Source organism: Macaca nemestrina, chromosome X, assembly GCF_043159975.1.
Source record: "Macaca nemestrina isolate mMacNem1 chromosome X, mMacNem.hap1, whole genome shotgun sequence".
In the NCBI taxonomy this organism is placed as follows: domain Eukaryota; kingdom Metazoa; phylum Chordata; class Mammalia; order Primates; family Cercopithecidae; genus Macaca; species Macaca nemestrina.
Window position 1 is genome coordinate 124194656 of NC_092145.1, and position 21606 is coordinate 124216261.

At 35.0% G+C, this 21606-nt stretch overlaps 1 protein-coding gene across 3 annotated transcripts in view; it reads right to left on the minus strand.

The window, feature by feature from the left end:
- Positions 1-21606, minus strand: part of LOC105499042 (cilia and flagella associated protein 47) — a 469827-nt gene that overhangs the window by 198427 nt on the left and 249794 nt on the right. For all 3 annotated transcript variants that reach the window (XM_011771441.2, XM_011771442.2, XM_011771440.2), the window contains exon 40: positions 8692-8769. In XM_011771441.2, coding sequence (XP_011769743.2) covers positions 8692-8769 — 78 coding nt within the window. The remainder of the gene's footprint in view (positions 1-8691; positions 8770-21606) is intronic.

Genomic DNA, 21606 nt, shown 5'->3' on the forward strand with positions numbered 1-21606 from the left:
GGGAATTTGATTAATCTCCGACTGCATTTCTAAAAACAAAGTAGTAGATCACAGCCTGAAGCAACTGTCTCCCTTGAAAGATTCCAGGTCTTCCAGAACCCATCAATTTCACGCATATCATTCTTCTTGTAGTATTCTTGGTTATTTTACTCAATAAGCTGTCAATTACTATTTGGGTTTAGAGATACTGGTTACCTGACTTTTTTTCTGAGAACACAAAACCCCATATTTGCTCACTTTGACATCTGCTTTTCCCTGAATTTGATGCTGTAAAATATTTTGACTCTTTACAACTAAAGTTATTCTAAAGTTATCCATTCCTTTTCACCATTTGATTTTGATGAGTAACACTGTACTGTCTTTTCTTTACGCCACATTTGTAATGAAGTTCGTTACCACTTCTTAACAGTTATTCTGTGGCTTAATTCTACTCACAGGTATTCTGCTTAGCACTGTAAATTATATCTTTTTTATAAAAAAGGTAATACCTTTTTAAAATAAGAACATTTATTATTTTACATAATTTGAGCATTTGATAAACATTTTAATGTTGCTATAGACACAATAAATGGATATTTTAGCATTTATAAGGGAGACCATATAGAATAGAAAGAATAACAAAGACTGCTTATTATTTCTCTGTATTTGGCTCCATTGCCATTTCTTTGATATTAGAGCTCTGGGTAGAAAGCCTGACTAAAATATATAGATAATTTCCAAACCTCATTTTGTTCAATACTTGTAATCTCTAGTCCAGTCATTTTTATTACAGTGAGTAGAAAAGCAGACCAATTTGGGCTTCATATCTTTTTCCTTGTCTTTACCTATTTTCTTGGAAACAAATAAGGATAGTGCCTTTTGAAGAAATCAGAGTTGCCTCATCCCCAAAAAGAGACTCTCAAACACAGAACATCTGAGTGACTGTTTAAGCTAAAGATAGACAGAACACATTGCAGACCTAGATATTTGTATTGACTTGCTTATGAATCCAATGGTTATCATGATTACAAAAGACATCAGAAAATAATTTGATGAAATAATTTGACTTCGAAAAATTCTATTTTACCTGATGAATGTCTGAGTCTAGAAAGCCAGTGATAAATCTAACATTTCTACAAAACTTTGGTGTCCCAAAGACAGAATGGAAAAGAACTTATTTACCTTTTTGTTAATCTTTGCACCTCAGTCCACACTACCACTTTCTAAATGCTCACAAACTATTGTTGAAGTAAAAGAAGGGTAAGTCCTTAATCATAGGGAAAAATAGAATCAAAAGAGGCTACAATTATATTAAAAAAAAATACTGTAGATCAACCAGTGAAATATTTCCTGCTAACCCAGTAGTGGTCCAGAGTCAGGGACTGGAAACTACTTTTGAGGTGTGAAGGAGTAATATTTCTTTTTCCTCTGCAGTAGTGGTATGCATCTCTTTTCAAGCTAAAATGATAAAAATGGCATTGGATTGATTCGCTTAAGGGTATGACTAAATCGGCCCAAAAAGTGATTTCTTATTCAAACCTCTACCAAAAGGGTTAGGAAGATGTTTATCATAAGCCTTCATGAAGTTAATTCAGGGCAGGCATTCAAGGCTGTATCTCAACCAAATAGCAAAATGTCTGGTTCAAGTCTAGTTTTGATGCATCATGCCCCCTGAATGCCACATGCATCATGAAAACTAGAGAGCATTAAGTTTTAGATTCATTTTATCTTGACATATATATAGGTGTTTCTCAAGAAAAGGCCCAGTGGATACCTAGAGGCTAGTAAAAATGAAATATTCGCTGTTTTTTGTACCACCTTGACCCCTGAGCAGTTGAGAAGTGTCTAAAGCAAGGAGTCCTAAGATAGAAGGACAGAGTTGATCTACAAATTTGAATGGGGAAAAAATTTCAGCTTGACTTCCACTAACTTAACAACAATTTAAATCAAACCATAGTAGTATTAAGCATATCTATGATTTGCTCACCAAATAATCACAGATATGTTTATATCACATCTCAGTTCACATCTTACGATATTATTTATGTTCATCACTGCTTTTAAAGTATAGTAGGCATTAACTTCACCATTATGTCTGTTAATAAAGTATATATTTTATTAGATTACGCTCTTAAAATACTTTTGATCATCTATTGTAATATTCATTTCCTTTGTGCCATGGACTGCATGGTGCCCCTCACCCCTAAATTTATATATTTAAATCCTAACCACCAATGTGACTGTATTTGGAAATGAGAAATATAAGGGGGTAATTAAGCTTTACTGAGATCACAAGGGTAGGGCCTTGATCCAATAGAATTAGTGTTCTTATAAGTAGAGATACATGAGAGCTCTCTCTCTTTACCCATTCTCACATGTAGAAGAGGTCATGTGAGCACATAATAAGATGGCAGCCATCTACAAGCCACCAGAAGAGGACACAGAATAAAATCTATCTTGCAGCACCTTGATAATGGACTTCCCAGCCTCCAAAACAATGAGAAATAAATTTGTGTTGTTTAAACCATCCAGTTCTTAGTATTTTGTTATGGCAGCCCATGCAGACTAAGATAGTCTTAATCCTTACATCTTATTTTATGTGTTTAGAAAACACTATTCTTCAAAGTGCAATTGTTTTCATGAGAACCAAAGAGCCTGATAACATTTTTAAAAGTTAAGAAATCCTAATCTAGAATAGGATCATGAAAGATAACTACCATATTTGGCCTTCAATTCACTCTGCTTTCTTTAGAGACTAGCTACTATAGACTGAGTGGGCTTCCCCTGCCCTGACCCCCTCAATTCATTTGTTGAAATCTAATCCCCAGTTTCATGGTATTAAGAGGTGGGGTCTTTGAGAGGTGAAGACCTCCCAAAGATCAGAAAAGTGGAGTCTTCATGGATGAGATAAGTGCCCTTATAAAAAAGAATCCAGAAAGCTCCCTCACCCCTTCTGCCATGTGAGGATGCAGCAAGAAGACTGTCATCTATGAACCAGGAATGTGGCCCTTACCAGACACCGAATCTGCCAGTACCTTTATCTTGGACTCTCCAGCCTCCAGAGCTGTGCAAAATAAATATTTGTTGTTTAAGCCCCTCAATCTATAGTATTTTGCTATAGTACCCTAACAGACTAAGACACTTGCCTAATTCTAATTGTTCCTAATTATTCAGTATAGTAAAAAGAAATATTTTAAAATCATGAGTCTCCAGAATCCAGCTTTTTTTTTTTTTTTTTTTTTTTTTTTTTTTTTTTTTTTTGAGATGGAGTTTTGCTCTTGTTGCCCAGGCTGGAGTGCAATGGTACAACCGTGGCTCACTGCAACCTCTGCCTCCCAGGTTCAAGCGATTCTCCTGCCTCAGCCTCTTAAGTAGCTGGGATTACAGGCATGAGCCACCACGCTTGGCAAATTTTGTATTTTTAGTAGAGAGAGGGTTTCACCATGTTGGTCAGGCTGTTCTCGAACTCTCAACCTCAGGTAATCTGCCCACCCACGCCTCTCAAAGTGCTGGGATTACAGGTGTGAGCCACTGGATCCAGTCTTTTGTTTTGTTTTGTTTTAAACAAGGATCAAGATCCAGAAAATTATCTCTATCAGGGCCTTCTTTCATTTTTGGTTGCAATTCTGAGCCAAGCTCTTCTGAAACATAGAGATTAATGATGAAGCCCCTAAGCTCATGGAGCATATAGTCTACAATAAAACATAGGTTTGTGAGAACTACTTTCAAAGCAGAATGATAAACACTTTATTACCTTTTCAACATTAATTCCTATGCTCCTATATTGACCCTGCAGTTTATACGTCTTTTATTTCCCCTTGCATGCGCCTACCCATTGCTTCTGGAATTCCCTTCACCCATGTTCCTATGCTCATAGGAAAGTTCTCCTCCTTCTCTAGATTCTGGCCATGAAGATCTTATTCATATTTCAGATCACGATTTGTTTATAATAAGAGAAAACACCAAATACTTCTTTTAAAATGTCTTCTCTTCCATGAAATTCTCCATAATAGCTAGATAGCAATATTCCTAAGCTATCAGATCATAGAATATTTTTTTCATCTAATAATAACAAATACTTTCTTCCCTGTAAAACTTCCTCCACTGGCAGGGATTTTTGTTTTCTGCTTGGTGACTGGTTCATCGAGGGCCAGACATGTGACTTATTTATCTTTATGCTTTTCCAGTGCCTGAGTTGTCACTTAATAAGAATTTGTTGAATGATTAAATAACTCAATATTGCTGGCAAAAAAAAAACACAGCCGGTCTTATAACCATTAGAAATAATTGACAAAGTACTCATTTCTGAGCCCAGCTGTTCCATTCATTAATTTCAAGGTTTGGCTAAAATTAGTTGCCGACACTGATACTTTCCTGAAAATTCCTTTGGGTTTCATTAGAATAAGAACTTACTAAATGCTCTCATTATGCTCATGGATCATGTCCCCACAAAGTAAAATGTGTGATGAATATAAAGTTTTATCATTCATGTGGTTCCAAATGGGTTATTTTATAATATATGTATCTGGTTGCTTACAAAGAGCAGCTCATGGAGGCTTTTTAAATAGAAGAGTCTATCATTATTTTAAAGCCAGTTTAACAATGCTTACTATTTCATACTTTACTACTCACTTAAGAAGAGAAAATGTATTATTTGGAGAGATATTAGTTGATGTGAACCTGAGGAGGAGTATCGGTTAGTAATATAGGCTAGGTCATGCTGCAATAACATACAACCTCATGTATCAACGGATTAGCACAATAGTTTATTTCTTGCTAATGCTACATGTCTATCAAGGTGGAGGGTACACTCAGGGATCCTTGGTGAAGGAGGCTCCTTTCTTCTTTATTTTTTTGAAATAGGGTCTCACTCTGTCACCTAGGCTGGAGTGCAGTGGCACAATCTCATCTCACTGCAACCTCTGCCACTCAGGCATAAATGATTCTCATGCCTCAGCCTACCAAGTAGCTGGGATGACAGGCACCCACCACTATGTCCAGCTAATTTTTGTATTTTTAGTAGAGACGGGGTTTCACCATGTTGCCCAGGCTGGTCTTGAACTCCTGAGCTCAAGTGATCCGTCCACCTCGGCCTCCCAAAGTGCTGGGATTATAGGCATGAGCCACCATGCCCGACCAGGAGGCTTCTTTCTATATGTGTTTCAATAATAGTTATGGTAAGAGAAGGGAACATGAAAAGTTTCTCACAGGTTCTTAAAGTTACCATTTGGAAATAACATATAGCACTTCTCCTCACATATCATTGGCCAAATAGGCTATATGTCGACACATAAATTCCACATTGGTGGAGAAGTGCAATATTACCATGTGCCTAAGTAGAGGAAAACAGGAACATTTGAGAAAACCTCTTTTAAAAATCCAGTTCATTTATGGAGTTTTTAAAAAACATTTTCTTGCTTTACTTGCTACCATGCTGATTAAACATAGATATTAGACTAGGATTTTATTGAGACCATATATCATAGAGGCACTACTATGGACTTTCATTCTGGTCATGATTTAAAATACATGTTATTAAATTTCAGTTTGTATATGGAAATCTCTTCAAGACAAACAATAAAAAGCTTTTAAAAGTAATGTGTAACATTACTAAGTATTATTTTATTAAGACATATTTAAAGATAGAAATGCCTCATTATGCCAAAGAAGTCAGATTGATGAAATATTAGATTATTTTGTGCTACTTGGGGATAAAAATCTTTGTGTCCCTTCATGGTGGAGACTTGGTTAACTGCCCCAATAATCATTTTCCTTTTTTCCTCACTGACAAAAACCTAATTTTATTTAGATGTGTATGGAGAAAGCAGGTTTCCCAGTCTTTCTTCCAGCCAGGTTTGGTCATTTAATTAAAATCTGGCCAATGGGCTACAAACAGAAGTGCTGTGTGGTATTTCTGGCAAACCTCCCTAATAGAAAAAGGGCACACTTTTATCCTTGTGCATCTTCCTTTCCATTGCCTAAGAAGTGGATTTGATTGTCGGAGCTCTTGGTAGTTTAGTTGATCCCTCAGAAACTGAATACAGACTTTCGTGCTACATGATCTAGAGTCTGAAGGTGTTACACAGGATGCAGGCAGAATTCCAGATGAAGGAGCCATAGTAACTTCTTCTCTTTAGAATTGTCAGAAAAACAACCTTTTGTGGGAATTTAAGACTACTTTATCTCAATTCAACATACGGATTTAGGCCTCAGTAATCATCTCATGCCAGTCCCTAAATGATAAACCAAGAGCCTGCACTAATTGACAAGCCCTCTTCCTTGAGAAACTTTGTGGCTTTTGCCTTTATAAGAATTGCCCTTGCCTTTGATTGACGAGACAGTCTTCACAGGGCTACACGTGAGTAAATCTCCAGTATTTTAAATGTATGACTCTGAGTTATCCTTGGAGAGTTAATCTGCATGAGCCTGACTGCTCTATTTGGGATCAATGTTCCCTCTGACCCAATACTCAATGTCTCAGCATCTTTAAGTTTTTCTTGGCTGCTGTTGTTTTGTTTTGTTTTTCATCACAGAAAGGCTTGAGAGAAGAACTAAGGAAGTGTAGCATTACAAATAAAATGTATGACACTAATGAGAAAGAACGATCAATAATGCTTGGGACCATGACAGACACACTTCTTAAGCTATATTTCATGCTGAATTGGTAATTATTTGGGATGAGTACTTCCAAGGTTTCCTTTCCTAGAAAAATTAAATTATAAATGCTTTTATAATTGTTTGTTCTATTTTCTTTTTGATTTGGGGAGCATACCACAGAGATGAAAACCTTACTTGTAGCTTTAGATTCCATGGCTTCAATAATCCCAGAACTCTGGATCTAATCAAACTCATTCCAGTGTATTATATAAAGAAAAATGTGATAAATTTCAGATACAGAAATCATATTTTGTATTCCAAGTCCTGAAAGTATACTCAATTTTTCTCTTCATTACACTGATTCAATTTTGCGTTATTTATATTCACAGATAACTACAGTATCACTTCAAGATCTGACTCTAATTTACCATATGATACTATAAATTTTACACAATTAATGTGAAGACGTTATTTCAAGTCCATCCAGGCAAAATCTACAATCACAAAGCAGCCACTTAATCAAGAAGAATCAAGGGGCTGAAAATATAAAAATCTAGAGAGAACTGTTTACAGAAGTGTTTTTAGCAATACTTCAGTAAAACTTGAATTTCATATCTACAAAGAAATTAACATAAAATACCTACAATCCTCTTATTCTTTTGGTATCTTTAACACTACCTTATAGTTCAATACATCAATTCATATGTTAGTGTTCACTAAAGCAAAATATGAAAGAAAGACTTCAAAAGCCCTATGTAAGCATTACATTGGCATTTAATAAAACAAATTCAATGAGACAAAAATGGTCTCTTCTTTAATAACTTTTCTCACAGAATAACCATTAAAGGAATAAAACATCTCATAATAGATGCAGCCCATATAATCTCCCAAAAGTGTTAAGTTAAATACAATTCACTTTTGAAAAAAAAAAAAAAGACCTGCACTCATTTTAATCTTAGCAAGATCTGTACAAGCACTTTAATGGTTTCTGATGACACTGGGAATTCCTGTCATTTAAATTGTCAAATTCTTGCCTCTTGATACATTTTTGGATCTAAAAGGATGATATTGATGCTGTCAAGCACTATACAAAGACAAACGAGGGTGTTAAATAAACTAAAAACATAGTAGTAATGATCAACATAGGCATGCATTTCATTAATAGACATCTACATTATTTTCTCTCTACCTAACTCTCTTTAATGTGATAACATTGTTCTTGATTGTACTTAACTTTATATAGTGATTCTATAGTGTAAAACAGAAGAACAACATAAAACAATCAATTTTTTAAAAATTCTGTTTCTTTATTCAGCAAATGTCTTTATAAACTAAATATAGCCCTCATAAAGTAGGTAGAATAAGTTTAAACACTGTCAATCCTCGTTATCCATGAATTCCGTATTTGCAAATCCACCTACTTCCTAAAACGTATTTGTAACCCCAAAATCAATACTTGTAGTGCTTTCATGGTGTTAAAGGACATGCACAGAGTGGTGAAAAGTTCTTGTCACTGGTTGCACCAATTCGCAGCTGAGGTCAAACAAGGTGACAAGGGGCCTTCTTATTTCAATCCTTATACAAGTATAGAGATGAGAAGAGGTAGAGACAACAGTGGGCAGTGCAGAGTAATGCAAGACACTCAGGCCTAGTGGACAGGGTTTGAATACCTTCTCTGATGCCTTTTATTGGGGCAGTGTCAGGAAAGTCATCTGACACTTCTGAACTTTGTTTTCATTTTGTAAAAAAAAGAAAATAGAATCTTCCATGATGGGTTATTTTTAGAATTTACTATTATAATCTGTATGATTATATGTGTTTCTTCTTGGAATAATGGTTCAGTATTCACAAATATAATGTGTAGCAATTTCATAGAACATAACTACCACAAATCATGAAAATCTACTATATTTAACCAAGTTCATATTTATTCAATTTTTATGCACATGAATCTAGTAACATATAAATATGTATTTGGATATGAGTGTGAATTAGGTAAATAAAACATTTTGAATAAATGAAAACTATTGTGTAATTATATAACTAGTTTCCTTGACCACTTATTTCTCAAAACTTTTTCTCAGATACTTATGAGTACAAAATATAGACACTTACTCATGTTTTGGGTATTGCCTGGATTCAGTTAACTTTGATGGCGAAGAGACAAATGTTGAGGATTCCACCAAAATAACACTGTAATAAATGAAGAAATAATTATTTTTAATTGATTGCAACAAAATTCAGATATGTGATAAATTTTTCCCATAATTCATAAAATATCCTTAGAATCAGAATAAACTACAGTTTAAAAAATCCATGTGCTTTCATTCTGCAACTCAGAAGATATATGTTAGAAAGAAGGGAAAGATCCGGAATGGAAATATGTGAAACATAGTATCTTTTTATATGGAATGGCAGCACTGAATTCTCATAGCAAGGACATTTAGAAGATAAGTGATTAGTCAATTATATTCCAGAAACAAAGAGGAAATATCACACTGGTCTTACACATCACCAGAGCTATACATGTTTCATAACTTTTTTTTTTTTTTTTTTTTTTTTTGAGACGGAGTCTCGCTCTGTCGCCCAGGCGGGAGTGCAGTGGCCGGATCTCCGCTCACTGCAAGCTCCGCCACCTCCCGGGTTCACGCCATTCTCCTGCCTCAGCCTCCCTAGAAGCTGGGACTACAGGCGCCCACCACCACGTCCGGCTAACTTTTTTGTATTTTTAGTAGAGACGGGGTTTCATCGTGTTCGCCAGGATGGTCTCCATCTCCTGAACTGGTGATCCGCCCGCCTCGGCCTCCCAAAGTGCTGGGATTACAGGCGTGAGCCACCGCGCCCGGCCACGTTTCATAATTTCTAAACCTATTCCGATAAAAGCAAAATGTTTCAGGAATGGACATGAGATGTGGGTAGCTAGTCAATCAGTACATTAATAATTATGCCATCTTCTGAAATCACACAGCAACGGAAAGTCTTCCTATACGACAATGCTCATATATTCAAGAAACAGTTATAGCGACATTTGTTTCTTACTTGTAGGACATGAGGTTCTGGAAACACAAACATTTTTGCCCCAGGCTGCTCACATCATAGGGTAAGAATAGTATACAAATGATGCCCTAGCAGTAAATTAAAGATGTCATGGAAATTCATGTCGTGAATGGCTAATTCTACGTTCAGAAGTGAACAGATTGTGTCAAATATTGTTAAGAATAAAATATCTAAACTTGATTTATCAAAAGAAACCCCTTTTATTATATAACAGTTATTGATATCCCCAAATCCTAGCTTTTTGAGAAAAACTAGGCTAGCAATAAATTAATCAAAAGTTTTAGTCTTGATAATACACACACACACACACACACACACGTCTGCACCTGTATATAAACTAAAATGCAACACTTTCCTATATCCTAAAACTTATTATTTTTCTTATTCCATTTTTTCTTCAGTCAAATTTTTATTTTTTATTTTATTATTTTTAAAATGTTCAACTTTTATTTTATATTCAGAGTTCATGTGTAGGGTTGGCATATTGCATGATGCTGAGGTTTGGCATATAATTGATTTCATTATCCAGATAGTGAGCGTAGTATCCAATAGGTATTATTGCAGTCCTTGCCTCCTCCATCTCTCTGTCCTCTAGTAGTTGCCAGTGTCTATCGTTCCCCTCTTTATGTCCATGTGTACCCAATGTTTGGCTCCCACTTATAAATGAGGACATGAGGTAATTGGTTTTCAGTTTCTGCATCAATTCTCTTAGGATGATGGCCTCCAGTTGCTTTCATGTTGCTGCAAAGAACATGATCTCCTTCATTTTTATGGCTGCAAAGTATTCCATGGTGCATATGTACCACGTTTTCTTTATCCAATCCACCATTGATGGGCACCTAGGTTGATTCCATGTCTTTTCTACTGTGAATAGTGCTGCAATGAACATATGAGTACATGTGTATTTCTGGTAGAATGATTTGTTTATCTTTGGGTATATATCCACTATTGGGATTGCTGGATCAAATGGTAATTCTATTTTAAGTTCTTTGAGAAATCTCCAAACTGCTTTCCACAGTGGTTGAACTAATGCCAACATCAGATTCTGTCCTATTGTTTTAAATTGATATTTCTGATGCTTTTATATAAGAATTGTAAAGAATTGTGTGAATATTAAATACTAAAAATGCTTAAACAGACGAAATTAAATATAGTAAAATGTAAATTGTGAACTTTGTGAAACATCTGTCAGACTACCAGATTCACCTATATTATTACTAAGATACAATTAGGCAAATACATAAAGAAGAATTCCTCTCCAGAGAGTAATTTAAATTTAAAGTCAGCTACTAAATTCTAAATTCTCATCTAAATTTCATAAAATTATGAGGCAGAAGAATATTCCAACATTTATTTATATTTCTATAAATCCAAGGTAACTAATTGGAGAAATTTATTTTGGTAATAACCTGTTCTGGCTAAAAAGTAGTCACAAGGATCATCGAATTTGACACACAAATAAAATGACTAGCCCAACATAATAAATATCATATTTTTATACATTGTGCATATACCATTTTGAGTTAAAATAGCAATCTACATGTGTCTGAATCATCCCTGCTTAAATACAAAGAACATGTTTTCTTAAAATATATATAAATATTAACTGCAAAAACGCAATATGAACTACCTGTTAAATGAAAAAAGAATAATCCTAGTTGATAACTGCAGTTTCTAAATCAGCAGCTCTCACACTTCAATCTGCATAATAATTACTTAAATTTTGTTCAAAATGCAGATTTCCAAAGTTCTACCTGTATGAATTCTAAGCAGGTCTGGAATGGGCTCCAGAAATCTTTATTTAAAACAAGTTCTTAAGATGCTTTTAATATAGTTTGCCCATTTATTATTATTATTATTATCATTATTATTTTGAGACGGAGTCTCACTCTGTCACCCAGGCTGCAGCGTAATGGCACGATCTTGGCTCACTGCAACCTCAGCCTCCTGAGTTCAAGCAATTCTTCCACCTCAGCCTCCCAAGTAACTGGGATTACAGGCGCATTCCCCATGCCCAGCTAATTTTTTTGAATTTTTGTAGAGACTGGGTTTCACCATGTTGGCCAGGCTGGTCTTGAACTCCTGACCTCGTGATCCATCTGCCTCGGCCTCCCAAAGTGCTGGGATTACAGGCATGAGCCACCATGCCTGGCCTCACCCATTTATTAAACTTTGAAACCTGCTGACCTAGAACAACATGATTCTAATATTAATGTAAAAACAAATCTTCTGGAGATGTTATTAAATGCAAATTCTGACTCAATTGGATTGAAGTGGGCCTGAAATTTTGTCTTTCTAGCAAGCTCCCAGGTGATGTTGGTGCTACTGATCCAAGGATAACACTTTGAGAAGCAAGAGCCTAAGCTAAAACATAAAATATTTTTCAAATTATAAAACTAGACAACCAATGAAAGAAAGGCAGAGAATTACAACATTAGAACCACCATACATTTATCCCTCTATGTAAGCAACAAAAAACACTGGTAAGAGTTGTGAAAATTAACTTTTTCAGAACACTGGTAAATACAGAGAGGCATGCAACAATCTCAGGAGTAGTGTTTATCCAAGATAAACTGCCAAACTTTGGTAAGAACAGTGGAGTTTGTTGCATTGTAACTTGTGTGTTGTAACTCCCATCCTCCTTTTGACAGCTCTGCAGCAGGCTTGCACCCAAGGAAGTTGTAAAAATCTGTAGCTTACAACATGAAGGAGGGAAAGACTGACATTGGACTTCTTCAAAAAAGTCTTATTCCTGAGCATTGTTATTATCTAACCTGTCTTGCTGCTTCCTGGAAAATTTCAAGCCGTAATTTTTAAAGTATTTGTTTTTATTTGACCTGACTTAAGGGAGAACACCTATCACACCAGGATGTTTGCTGAAATAAATCCACAGCAATTATGTGTGAGATTGCTACAGAAGCTGGGTCAAACAAAAGCCTGATGAAACATGAGAAGAACATATGGGGGAAAATATGTCCATGTATTGGATTAAACTAACTTGCCTGATCCCCAAAATATGTCAAAGATGCTGCATATGGGGTACAATGATGTGTCACCGAATAGACAATACCAATTAAAGAGATAGAAATGATACAAAAGAACCAATTAGAAATTCTAGAATTGAAAAATAACATCCCTGAAACTAAAAATTACTAGAGGGGCTCAACAGCAGGTTTGGTATGGCAAAAGAAAAAAAAAAGCAGTGCATTTAAAATATGTCAATTGATATTATTTATTTTGAGGAACAGGAAGAAAAAATAATAAAGAAAAATTAACAGAGATCCAGATGCCTGTGGGACACCAACATAAGTCTAATGGGAATTTCCAAAAGACAAGAGAGAGAGAGAAAGAGGAAAAAAACATTTTAAAAATAAAGAATGAATACTTCTAAAATTTGATGAAAAGCACTAATTTACACATCTAAGAAGCACAAAGAACACTTTGTAGGATAAACTCAAGGCAATCCACATATAGATAATAATAATTAAACAGTTGAAAGGCTAAGATATAGACAATCTTGTAAGTAGCAATACAAAATTGACTCAGTGCCTACAGTGGCTCCTTAATATGATTAACAGCTGACTTTCCATCTGAAATGCTGGAAGATAGAAAAAAATAGGATTATGTATTCAGTACACTGCAAGAAATAGAGTTGATGAAGTACAATGTATAAAGAAAAAACTCTCCTTCAAAAAAAAAAAAAAAAAAAAAACAAAAGAAGAAAACAAAAAAACTGTCCTTCAAAAATGAAGGAGAAAAGATATTCCAAAGTAAACAAAACCTAAAACAATTCATTAGTAGCAGAACTGTGGCACAAGAAATATTTCAGCTGAGATAAAAGGACACAAGAAATTAATCAAAACTACATGAGGTAATAAAAGGCATGAAGAAAGGTTACTACAATGGTAAATATATATTTAAAAACAAGCTATAAATTTTCATTTTCTTTGCAACTCTTTATATTTGCCTTTCTCATTTAAAATAAACTAGAGTAGGACAATAAATATAAAACTGCTTTATGGGCTTATAATGCATTAAGATGATATTGGTATAATAACACTAGGGAAAGGCTAGGAAAAAGAGATACATTGCAGATACAAAGTTTCTGAATTATATTGAAATTCAGTTGGTACTAATCTGAGTTAGATTGTTTTATATGATGCTGATTGTAATCCTCAGGGTAACTATTAAGAAAACAATTAGAAAATCACAAACTAAAAGAAACTAAAAGGAAATAAAATGGTATGCAAAATAACTGTTAAAAAACTCAGGCAGTAACAGATAAACAGGTGAACAAAGACATTAGTGATATATAAAGGAAATATAAAAGTGACAGACATAAATTCTACTAGATTACAGATTGAGTTAAATGTAACAGACTAAACACTTCAATCAAACAGGAAAGATTGACAAGATGGATAAAAGAAAAGAGACAAACATTGGGTTCAAAAACACAAACCAATTGAGATTAAAAAGATTTAAAAAGGAATACCATGAAAATAGTAATAAAAAAGGAGCTGGAGTGGCTATCTTAATAACAGATAAAATAATATTTAAGACAAACATTAAGTCTGACACCACGAGAGATCCTTGGACTCTCACTCCAAGAAAATGAGTAAAAACAAAACAAACAAACAAAGAAACCCAAAAAAAACACTTTGAAATTCTCTGGAGATGGTTCTAAGGGCATACACCAAATTAAGAAAAATCTTTAAACAAAATCAACTAAAATATAATAAGAAAACCAGTAGTCTGTAGAATTTGAACCAAGAACTCTATCTCCTTCCTTTCAAGCTCAACAAAAAAGAAACTTTGTTTCAGACTGTTTTTGCCAAGAACATAGGGCTCTTCCTTCCCCTGGCTCCCATTTGGAGGCCTATGTTTCTGGGAGGCATGGGACATCAACATTTTCACCTCAGTACATGTTGCTGAGGCTAGGTTCTCGGTAAGTGCAGTTGAGAGACAGTGAGAAGCTCCTTTCTTCTACCCAGCACCCACTCATGGACTGAAGCTCTCACGTGAGTGTGGCACTGCTGAAAATACTGAAACCCCAATGGCCCTTGCCCAGTTTGTAAGGTGGTAGTTCCATACTGAGAGAAGCAAGTCAAAAAATCCTGAGGCTATTTTGCCCCCTTGCCCACCTAGCACTCAGCTCCAAAAATGGAGGGTTTGCTGAAGAAAAAGTGCACCATTGTCCCCACCTCCAGCTCTAGAGTCATGGATCAGATATTTTCCCTGAGGAGAGAAGCAGGCTTTAAAATGAATAGCTCCTAATCGCTTCTCAAAGTACTGATTTCATTTTCAATAATGTGTGGAGAAATTCAAGTGAAAGTGTGCTCTCAGAAACACTGCCAGTTGTGGTGAAATACAATTGGATGGAGACTGGTAGACCAACAAAGATACAAGCTAAACTATAGGCCTGTTAGTTTGCTGGAGAGAACTGGAGAAGGAGACTGCTAGAAGTCCTCCTGGAGTCAGAAAAAATCTCAAACAATGATTTATAGAACAGTTTTCTCAAAGAGGTCTGAAGTTGACTGAATTAGCTTGAAGAGTAATTTATCCAACCCTGTTATGGGAAGTCACAGACCCTGAATGGAGGGACTGGCTGAAGCCATGGCAGAAGAACATAAATTGTGAAGATTTCATGGACATTTATCAGTTCTCCAAATTAATACTTTTATAATTTCTTATGCCTGTCTTTACTGTAATCTCTGAACATAAATTGTGAAGATTTCATGGACATTTATCACTTCCCCAATCAATACTCTTGTGATTTCCTATGCCTGTCTTTAATCTCTTAATTCCATCATCTTTGTAAGCTGCAGATGTATGTTGCCTCAGGACCCTGTGATGATTGCGTTAACTGCACAAATTGTTTAAACAATATGAAATGTGGGCACCTTGAAAAAAGAACAGGATAACAGCAATATTCAGGGAACAACAGAGATAACCATTAGGTCTGGCTGCCTGAGAGCTGAGCAGAACAGAGCCATATTTCTCTTCTTTCAAAAGCAAATAGGAGAAACATCGCTGAATTCTTTTTCTCAGCAAGGAACAGCCCTGAGAAAGAGAATGCGTTCCTAGGGGTAGGTCTCTGAAATGGCTGCTCTGGGAATGTCTGTTTTATGGTTGTAGATAAGGGATGAAATAAGCCCTGGTCTCCTGTAGTGCTCCCATGCTTATTAGGACGAGGAAGTTCCCACCTAATACATTTTGGTCAGACCAGTTGTCTACTCTCAAACCCTGTCTCCTGATAAGATGTTATCAATGAAAATGCATGTCCAAAACTTCATTAGCATTTTTAGTTTCACCCCGGTCCTATGATCTCACCCTGCCTCCATTTGTCTTGTGATATTTTATTACCTTGTGAAGCATGTGATCTCTGTGACCCATACCCTATTCGTACACTCCATCCCCTTTTGAAAATCACTAATAAAAACTTGCTGGTTTTGCGGCTTGGGGGGCATCACAGAACCTGTCAACATGTGATGTCTCCTCCGGACACTCAGCTTTAAAATTTCTCCATTTTGTACTCTTTCCCTTTATTTCTCAGACTGGCTGACACTTAGGGAAAACAGAAAAGGACCCATGTTGAAACATTGGGGGCAGTTTCCCCCAATACATCCTCACCCCATGTAGGGAATTTAACAGAAGGGTGTGGTCAGGAAAACACACAGGGAGCCCTGCCAAAACCACTGTAATCCCAGGGTAATTGTGGGCATACCAAAGACTGTGGCCTTTGACAAGCAACATCAGAGCCTTAACACTATGTGTGTGTGGGTTTGAGCAGGGGGAGATAGACATTACCAAAATAACCCAGACAGTCAGTAAAAAAATTAGAAGTGCAAATAACATTAGCAAACCTGGGGCAGACAGAACCCGTATCTAGAATTGGCATAATATATTGTCTACAATGTCTACCCTATTTCATAAACATTATGAAACACATGAAAAAAAAAAAAAGAAGAAGAAAAGTAACAGAGAGTAGAAACTGCCTGTTAGAGTAACCCAGGTATCAGATTGAACAGAAATCAAATTTAAAATAGCCATTATAAATATCTTCAAAGAACTAAAGGAAAGTATAATTAAAGAAGTAAAGGAAAGCATGATGACAATGTGGCATCGAATAGAGAATATCAACAAAGAAACTGAAATTATAAAAAAAAGAAACAAATGGAGATTTTGGAGATGGAAGCTACAATAAGAGAAAGAAATATTCACTCAAGGGCTTAATAGTAGATTTGAATTGGGGGAAGAAAGAACTAACAAACTTGAAGATTCTTTTCTGAAGAACAGAGAAAAAAATGAAAAAAAAAAGTAAATAGAATCTGACATATGTATGGTAGGCACACCATTAAGTACAACATGTGGGCAATGAAATTACATGCAAAAAAAAGGAGAGAGGAAAAATAGGAGAAAAAACGTTCAAAAAATGAAGTGGGTGAGATGAAAGCTGGATCAGGTCACAGAAATAATTCTATATGGTAGCACCAATCCATGCAAACAAATGAAGAGAAATGGAAATACTAAATAGGAAGGTTAAAATATAAAAATTATAGATATATACTTGCTCTTTGTTATGGGCTGAATTTTGTCCCCTCAAACTTCATATTTTGAAGACCTAACCCTTGTATCTCTAAATGTGACTGTATTTGGAGAAAGAGCCTTTAAATAGATAATTAAGACCCTCACGGTACGTCCTAATCCAATCTGAATTATGTCCTTGTAAGAAGAAGGAAATTTGAAAACACAAAGATACATCAGGGATATACATTCACAGAAAAAAGACCACATGAGAAGACAACTATTTGTAAGCCAAGAAGAAAAGTTTCAGAAGAAAGTAAAAATGACAGCATTTTAATCTTGGACTTCTAACTGCCAGAACTTTGAGAACATAAATTTCTGTAGTTTATTCCATCTGATCTGTGGTGTTTTGTTATGGAAACCCTAGCAAACCAATATACTTTCTCCCAGCTTTCTCAAAGTCATACAAATTATATAAAATAATAATTATAGCAATATATTGTTGGGTGTGTAATACTGATGTAATATGTATGACACTAACACCAGGAAAAGAAGGGAAAGGGAATAGAGCCATATAAGAGTAACACTTTGTGAATCTAACTGGAATTAAGCTAGTATATATCTGAAGCTGATTATGATAAGTAAAAATGTCTATGGTAAACTCTAGTGCAATCATTAAGGAAACAAATTCAAAAATATATTGAAAAAGCCATTAGAAATTAAAATCCTGCATTGAAAAATATACACTATTATTAAAAAAAGAAGGCATGGACTAATAGAGAAACAAACAAAAAGACATACAATATAGCAAACTAAATGGAAATTGGCAAAAGTAAAACCAACTGTGTCAATAATAACAAATTTGCGAATTGATTAAATAATGCAATCAAAAGCAGTGATTAATTTAATATATACATATACATACAATAGAATATTATTCTGACTGAAAAAAAGAGGAAGTCTTGCATCTGTAACAATGTGGATGAACCTGGAGGACATTATGCTAAGGGAAATAAGTCAGTCACAGAATTACAAATATGCACAAAGTATTTATACTAGTCAAACTCATAGAAGCGAAGAAGGCCATCATGACTGACAGTAGTTGTGGGTTTAGGGAAATGGAGAGTTTTTCAATGGGTATAAAGTTTCAACTGTAATATTAGATGAATAAGTTCCAGACATCGACTATAAAATATCGTGCCAATAGTTAACAATATCATACACTTCAAAATATAAGAAGGGTAGATATCATGCTCAGTGCTTTTACCAAAAAGCAAACAAACAAACCAAGCAGAAAACAAAGGGACACAAGAGAACTCTGGGAGGAAATTTCTGTTCCTTTGATTATGGTAATGGTATCATGGGTGTTTGCACATGTTTAAACTCATCAAAATGTACACAGTAAATACCTGCAGTTCTTTCATATCAATGTTATCTTAATTAAGCTGTTAAAACAAGTCCAGGCATGGTGGCTCACACCTGTAATCCCAGCACTTTGGGAGGCCAAGGCGGGTGGATCACGAGGTCAGGAGATTGAGACCATCCTGGCTAACTCGGTGAAACCCCGTCTCTACTAAAAACACAAAAAATTAGCCAGGCGTGGTGGCAGGCGCCTGTAGTCCCAGCTACTCAGGATGCTGAGGCATGAGAATGGTGTGAACCCGGGAGGCAGAGCTTGCGGTGAGCTGAGATCATGCCACTGCACTCCAACCTGGGCGACAGAGCGAGACTCCATCTCAACAACAACAACAACAACAACAACAACAACAAAAACAAGAACAAGAACAAAACAAAACCCCCAAATCTGACAATATGCTATATAAAGGAGACATATGTTAGACTGAAAGATAAAAATAGATTGAAAGTAAAAGGACAAAAAATTATATATCATACATACAACCACAAGAATGTTGAAGTAGCTATACTAATAGAAGACATGATAGAATTTAAAACAAAAATTGTAACTATAGATAGAGACATTTTATATGAACAATCAGGAAGATAAAATTACTATAAATATACATTCACTGAATTTTAGAGCACCAAAAGACAGAAAGTAAAACTGACATAAGTGAAGGGAGAAATGAAGAGATCAACATTAATAGTTAGATAGTTAAATACTGCCCTTTTCATTATGAATAGAAAAATTTAGGCAGAAAATCTACAAGAAAATATAAGTCTTATACAATACTATAAACCAACTAAAATTAAGAGACACCTATAGAACAATTTACTCAGCAACAGCAAAATATAGATTCTTCTTATGAGCATTCCGCAGTATGGACCTTATGCCATAAAACAAACCTTGATAAATTTAAAATGACTTAAATAATACAAAGTATGCTCTCTAACTTAAATGGAATAAAATTCGTGACAGAAAAGTTGAAAATTAACAAACATGGGGAAATTAAACAACATACTCCCAAATAACTGGTGGGTTAGCAAGAAATCAAAAAGAAATTAAAAATAATTTAAGATTGCTGGGCATGGTGGCTGATACCTGTAATGCGAGCACTTTGGGAGGCCAAGGTGGGGGGATCACCTGAGGTCAAGAGTTCGAGACCAGCCTGGCCAATATGGTGAAACCCCGTCTCTACTACAAATACAAAAATTTGCTGGGTGTGGTGGTGGGTGTCTGTAATCCCAGCAACTCGGGAGGCTGAGGCAGGAGAATCATTTGAACCTGGGAGGCAGAGTTTGCAGTGAGCTGAGATCGCACCATTGCACTTCAGCCTGGGGGCAAGAGCAAAACTCTGTCTCAAAAATAATAATAATAATAACTTAAGATTAATGAAAATAAAATAACATATTCCAAAACATATGAGATGAAGCTCAAGCAGTCCGTAGAGATAAATATGTAGATAAAAATGCCTCTATGAAAAAAATCTCATAATAATAATCTAAATTTTCACCTTAAGAAGCGAGAAAAAAGAGACATCTAAACACAAAGCAAATAGAAGGAAATAAGTAATATCCAAAAAAAGTTAGTGCAGAAATGAAATAGAGGACAGAAAAACAATAGAGAACACCAAGGAAAGCAGAAGGAATTTTTTGGAAAGATCAATGAAATGACAAATTATTACCTGGACTGATCAAGAATATAAGTGAGAAGAATTAAATGACTAAAATAAGGAATAGAAGGAGGAACATCACTATTAACATTTCAGAAATTAAAAAAGGATTATAAGGGAATACTCTGAAAGCCTCTGTGCCAGCAAATTAGATGATGTAGAAGAAATGCAAAAATTTCTGGAATAAAATAGCAAAACTGATTTCAGAAGAAATAGAAAATCTGAACGGGCTCATAGCAAAGAGATGGAATTAGTAATGATATAAACTTCCACAAAGCAAAGCTCAGAACCAGGCTGTTTCACCTGTGAATTATATCAAACATTCAAATAATTAATACCAGTCATTCACAAACTTTTCCAAACAATAGAATAGAAGGTTACATTTCAGAAATAATTCTATAAGATTAATATTAATCATACAAAAACAGACAAATCACTGAAAAAGGCAATTACACTATTAAATATTATAATCACACAGGCAAAATCCTCAACAAAATACTGTACTAGCAAACTAAATCTTATTAAATATAAAATAAAAAAAATAGCATTATAGAGCATGAAATAGTGGTGTTTTGCAAAAGAAGACTTTGGGAATCACCAGTCTGGGAGTGAGGCATGGGAATCAACAACCTGGTCAGCTAATCCTGTCTCTGTCAAATATAGACTGGATTGGCTTATTTGTTCAAAGTAATGTGAAATTTTGATAAGACATGATCAATTCTTGCCACTTATACATACAATATTGGGGAATATATGGCGATTTTTAAAATTTTATTTTAAAGTATGTTTAATAGGAGACTGCTAATAATAACCAAGTCAATCATTTGTAATATTAAAAACTGGGTCACTTGTTATATTGGTTATAACTTAAAAATAGTTTCTATATTAATTAATTGGTCAAATTCCTTCTTATTCAATCTATTTTATTATGTTAAAATTTCAAACATAATATATGCCTCTTGCACAATATTGATTTTACACATTTTGAGATTGGTTTTATATTTTTGAGTTTATTTGTCCATTGCCTAAGTTTGTGGGACATATTCATATAAGGAAGGATATAGTTAAAATCACTTGATTAACAATTTTGCTTCCTATCAAACCACAAACCCCTCACAAGCATTAACCATTTTAATTAAATCTGAGATATAACATAAAGACAGGCTGAAATATTACTCTTATTTGAGAAATACATATCTGTAATATTCTCCCAATTTCTGGAATATCCAGATTTTCTTTCTGCTTTAACACTAGAATGTAAGACTAAATTTGTTTGATCCTGTTTTTCTCTGAGGAACTGCAGTCAGTCATTTGGCCTACTTACGGGCATACTTTAGTACTGTGTTAACACACCTCATATTCTAAAATTTTGTGTTCC